Source organism: Corvus brachyrhynchos, unplaced genomic scaffold (assembly GCF_000691975.1).
Source record: "Corvus brachyrhynchos isolate BGI_N302 unplaced genomic scaffold, ASM69197v1 scaffold283, whole genome shotgun sequence".
NCBI classification, from domain to species: domain Eukaryota; kingdom Metazoa; phylum Chordata; class Aves; order Passeriformes; family Corvidae; genus Corvus; species Corvus brachyrhynchos.
The window spans coordinates 1298065-1303866 of record NW_008237409.1 but is presented as its reverse complement, the minus strand read 5'-3'; the positions used below and the strand labels follow the sequence as shown (position 1 = coordinate 1303866).

Genomic DNA, 5802 nt, shown 5'->3' with positions numbered 1-5802 from the left:
CAGCTGCTGCAAGCAAACCTCTGCCAGCCTGCCCCAGGGGCGGGCTGTGCTCTGCTATCACATCCCATCCCGTCCTGACCCGAACCCCTGTACCCCCTCCTTGCCCTGCTCCTTCACCCACTCCTCCAGGGGCTTTGCACCAGGAAGGGGCACCCCGAGTGCTCGAGCCCTGCCACAGCCCTGCAGCACCAGCATGGGGACATGTCCTGCACCACAGGGATGCTGGTGTCACATCCCTGCTCCTGCCATGCTGACATTGACGGCTCTGCCCAGCAAAGCCCTGGCAGCAGAGCCCCAAGGACACGGCAAAGGGGATGGGGAGAGGCAGGAGCTGCGGGGCCAGAGCCAGCACGAGCAGCTTCAATCCCCTGGGTGATGCCCCGGGACAAGAACGTCCCTGCTCACAAGGAAAGCTCTTCCCCACCAAACCCCAAACTTGGGAGGGCTTAGGGAAAAAGTAATGAATGAGTATTTTATCAATACCATGTCATAGCAGGAGAAAGCAAACAGTGATCCACCCAGCGCGTTCAGCCTGCGATCAATGAACCCCCGGGCTCTGCCAGATCCATCTCGGAAAACACTCCGTGTCCCACCGGGAGCGCCGCCTCGCAGGCTGGCGGTGGGGACAGTGGCACCCTCTTCCCCCACAATGCCCCATTGTTCAGCCTGGGCCGCGTGTGAAACCCGGGGAAAGCGTGTTTGCTCTGCCCGCTGGGCCCTCTTATCTTATCAGCGCCGCCGCCACAATGGGCCAGGTGTACTCACCATTTTACCGTCGGGAGAGAGCAAACCGTGGCCCGGGTCCAGGCTGGCCGGGGAGACCTGCTGCAGGACGGCCTGGCTGGTGGTGACCATGGCACCGCTGCCGTGGTGGCTGATGGCCCCCGAGGACGCCGCCTCGCCGCTCGCCGCCTGGCTGTACCGGACCCCTGCAAAACACCGCCGGCGCTGGCATCACCCTCGGGCACCGGAGAGGTGTGCCAGGGCTGTGCCGACCCCCTCGGAGCCTCCAGCCCTCCCACGGTGTGTGGCACAAGGATGCAGACGTGCACAGGCTCCTAAATGACACCCGCGAATGACGAACAGAAGCGAGAGCACTGAAAAGCGTGTCCCTTCCTCCAGCACCGCTTCCCAGCTTCTCCCTGACCGCATCTCCTGAAGTTACAGTGAGCAGCTCCCAGATCCATGGCTCCCACTGTTTTCTCAGCCCCTTCTGCATCCGATTCCCTCTCGACACTCTCTCCACAAGTGTATGATTAACAGGGCACCGCAGCAAGGCAGAGGGACCAGACACACACCAACCCCCAGAGCAGACCCCAGCCCTCCACTGCCCTGGATTGAAATCTGGCCTGAGCACAGGCCTTCTATATAAATATATTTAATTTGGCTGAAGCAGCCCGCACTGATAACCATATGATCAGCCATGTGTCATGGAAAGGCATCTACAGATCACAAATAATTAACTGAGGAAAACCCATGGGAAACAAAAGTGTCTTTTACGGGGCTGCCTTGACAACTACGGTGAAAAGCCATTTATTAGGAGGAGTCCAGCCCTGTGCTCCCAACCAGATTTACTGAACTGCCCTGGGAGTGGATGATGGATGGACAAACCACGGCTTTCCTGGGAAAAAAACCCATGGTGGCAAAGCCCATCTTGCCAGCCACCGTGAGCATCATCCACCCGTGACCCCCAGCCACTGCACAAGGGCACTGGGGACACCTCCTCCAAATGACCATCACAGGGGAGGTCCAGCCCATGGCTGGCTCGGTGAAGGATGCTCTAAGGGCTACTCTGAAATTAATCTCTGAACCAAGGAAAAGCAAAGAAATAAAAACGGGAGTCCAGGAGTTCCACCAGCTCCAAAATCATCTGCCCGAGCACAGACCCACCCAGACCCTCCACCAAAACCACAACACAGTCACTCCCTAATCGCCTCCAAATTTTCCCCATCAGCTGGTCAAACATGTCCCACAGATAGGAATCTCCTCACGATGTCTGGTTCCTGATCATTTCCCAGCAAACCCCTTTATCCCTGATAATAAAAGAATGTCCTCTGGCAGGTGGATATTTGCTGGCCCGAGTGGACGTCCCTGCCATGAACAGGGTAAACATTACTCAACCCGGGCACTGTCACACACATTCTTCCCGCGGCCCCGGCCCCGCGCAGAGGGTGCTTCACTCTGGGCCGGGATCCCGGCGCTGCTTAAACAATGGGAGGGGAGATAAAATAAAGCCCTTTCTTCTGGGCGCGATCTGAGAGATAGACGAGAGCGCAGACGGCTCCTCTCGCAAAGGAAATCAGAGTTTCTGCTGTCCTCAAGCTCTTCTGGGTTCAGTAAGAACAAAACACAAAGTCCATTTTAAATGCAAAACCATGCCCTATCCGGCTGAGGGGGTGGTAACTCATGAGCCGAGCTACCCAAAGCTGTGAAGTTGGCTTTAAAACACACAGGAGGTTAAATGCTGATTTTCAAGCTCTTCCTTGCAACCCCAAGGACAAGACGTTGATTGAGGAACAATAACCAGCGCCGAGATTCCCTGATAGGCCGGGGACTGAGGTTTTGGGTCTCTAGATAAAACCACTGAAGACTCTGTGTCTTGATGAAGAGTCTTGATGAAGATTAACTCTCCCCAGGAGAGCGAGGCTGGGCTCTGGGGCTGGTGACAGTGGTGCCACTCCCCAGCCCCACCAAGGACCCTGCTCAGAAACCACTTGCTGCGCAGGGAGAAGCCTTCTGCCAAGGCTTCCTTTAGGAAGCATCTATCCTCACTGGGTTTCCCCCATTCCCACAATGGGAAGGGTGTCATTATTTATGTGTCCCCAGGGCTGGGATGGATTTGGGCAGGTCAGATCATCAATGTTGGGAAGCCACTACAAGGCACCACTGCCGTAACACACGGAGCTCCCTGATGACGGGGGTGCCTTTCCTCAGCTCCCCAGACCTCCCTCAGTCACTGAACCCTGGGATCCAGCCCTCCCCTGGCAGCACAACCACTGGGCCCTCCCCATGGCACCCCCACATCTGGGGTGAATGCATGGGGACAGCTCCAGCTGCTGGCACTGGGACTGAAGGATTCCTCCCGGAGCGAGCTGGGGGCTTTGGCATCCAGGGTTTATGAGCTGGGCCCAGACAGCCATCAGAGCCCCACACAGCAGTTCTCCCGCTGCTCTCCTGTGCCTCCACAGCTGGAAGCAGCCCTTGTGCAAAGGGATTTATTCCCCCTCAGTCTCTTCCCGCGGCTGCTCAGGAGAGGAGCCTGGATGGGGATCACCAGGAATGGGTCTGGCTGTGGAGCCTTCCCTCCTCAAGGCTTTTTTTTTTTAACTGGAGCTAAAGCCATAATATAAAAGTCTGTTTATGGGATGGGCCATTGTGTGGCCCCTGAGCTGCACAGCCTGTGAAATGTTTTACTGCTTTCCCCTGCCCCAGACAAGCCGCAGGGTCCGGCTCCCGTAGCCTTAACCCTGTTCCAGCCGACGGACGGGGACAGCAGCGTGACACCCCCAGGGCAGGGGGGTCTTGTGCACCCACAGCTTTCCACAGACAGCCCCAGCACCTCCCGACTTCCCTGCCGCCATCCTCACCTCCAGCATCTGCCCCTTCCCCCAGCTCCAGGCTGCACTTCTGCCCCAAGCTTCACCAGTGTCCTGCGCATCACCAGCAATGCCAAACCCCAGAACAGACCCCAAAAAATCACCAGTGAGTGATCTGGTGGCAGCAGGGATTCAGCTCTGGCTCTGACTGACCCCCCAGGATGCAGCCACCAGTGTGGACCAGGGTGTGAAAGTGAGGTGAGAAAGGCAAAGTGTAATTTTTTGGGGTCACGCTGGACTCAATGATGCTCCACCCATTGACACCATGGACAGCCAGGTCACTGATGGGACAATTTCATGCTCCCAAAATTCAGGTCCAGGAAGCACCGAGGGCAGCTCTGATTTTTGGGCTGCCACTCAAATTGTCCCTAAAGTGTTAATCTTGCTCAGTTACAGAGGTGCATAGTTTATATCCATTATAAACCCGTTTATGGGGACTAGACCCTCCCATTTCGCTGCTGTCATAAAGTTCTAATTACCCCCATAAAACAGGGAAAAGCTCCTAACAGTGCACTGTACCCACCGAGCCCCACAATGCCCCCGACAGTAAAATATTACGACTGCTGGCACTGGGTCCCAGTCAGAACCAGCACCCCAAGGAACACCAGGGAGGATCCAGGTATAAGCCGGGGTACCCCTGGAGAGAGGGTTTACTGATGGGCTCTGCTTTAAAGGAAAGTTAAAGCACTTAAATTGCCCTTTGGGTTTTAGGAAGAATCTCAGGGGTGGCACTGGGTTATTTTTATGTTTATCTCCATCTGTAGAGATATCAAAATGTATATATATATATAAGTAATGCAGTTTAATATATATGTATATAAATGTGATTGCTCTGATATCTCTCTGATACTCTGATATTTGCAGAGCAGGGATGGATGGATGGATGGATGGATGGATGGATGGATGGATCACACCCTGACCCCATGGGCGTGGAGCCCCCCAGGACAGGCTGGAGGGGATGCTGTGGGGCCGGGGCTCTGCGGGTGCGCCGGGCGGGCGGGCGGCCCTTTGTATGCAGGGCGGGAGCGGGGGCGGGCAGTGCTTCCCCTAATCTCATCAATGGCCCGATTGTCTTCGGGGCTCTTGAAGATAAAAATGGCATAAGCCAGAGTCTACGGCATGGCACCGAGATAAAGCCCCGAGTGACCTTCAAATCAAACAGGGAACCAAGATCGCTGATAAAACCCAGAGTAAGGGAAAAGTCCAGCCTCGGAGAGGAGCCTCCGAGATAGAAAGGCTTTAAGTATTTACCTCCAAATAGTTAAAAACTACAGCTCGAGGCCTGACAGATGGGTCCCCAAGAAGAGACCGGAGGATGTTTGACTTTTACAGCTCTCATCCCTGCCCTGCTGTCATTCCGCCCTTTTGCAAGACCCCATTGATGTCCCAAGGAGAGGCGATCCCTCTTTGTCCACGGGCACGGGAGAGGTTTGCAGCTGCCCCACAGCTCCAGCCCCATCGTTTCCTGCCGGGGACGTCACGGGGGCCGGGCAGGGCAGGGGCAGTGTCCCAGCATCGTCATTAAGCTGTTAAGGCATTGAGCGGCCCAGACGCCGCCGCAGCGGGGCAAGGACAGTTCAAATCCCAGCATGGACAGCCAGGATGGGGTCAGCCAGGCAGCAGAGCCAGCACCGAAGGTGCCCCACCAGGAGTGGATCCCCAAACACCTCTTGGAGGAGGTTCCAGCAGCGATGGACCCGGTGGTGTTTTGGGAGCCGGAAGCCTCTCGGACCCAGCTTGGCTCAAGCACCCTGTGGCAACCATGGCTGAGCTCCATCCCTGCCTGTTGCCCCCCGAATCAGCCCTAAAACCCCACAGTGTCCCTTGCTGCGCCCATCTCCTCCTCCTCAGGATGGATACGAGCACCGACCGCCACGAAATTCCCGCAGCCAAGCCCTCCTGACCCCTCCGGAGGGGCCCTTCCCTGCAGCCATCACTCCTGCCCGGCTCAAAAGCCCCTCGGAATGGGCTGTCACCGGCCCTATAGCCACGGCCGGCCCCTGCTGGCACCGCTCCGACGGGAAAATAAAGGTTGGGGCTTAACGGCCCCGCAGCCCCAAGATAAATGCCCGCGGTTACAGTAATTGCTGTCCCCTAATAGAAGAAAACAAAGGCTCTCGGGGGGTGCCCCATGTGCGCTGGCAGGCCGGGGGCACATCAAAGGCAGCGGGGTTCGTTCAAAGACCCGGCTTCACTGTCAATTAAC

The 5802-nt window shown here is 56.6% G+C and overlaps 1 protein-coding gene across 4 annotated transcripts in view; it reads right to left on the bottom strand.

The window, feature by feature from the left end:
- HNF1B (HNF1 homeobox B) overlaps window positions 1–5802 on the bottom strand; it is a 17980-nt gene that overhangs the window by 7117 nt on the left and 5061 nt on the right. For all 4 annotated transcript variants that reach the window (XM_008631077.2, XM_017730926.1, XM_017730927.1 and 1 more), the window contains exon 4: window positions 766–929. In XM_008631077.2, the coding sequence (XP_008629299.2) occupies window positions 766–929 (164 nt within the window). The remainder of the gene's footprint in view (window positions 1–765; window positions 930–5802) is intronic.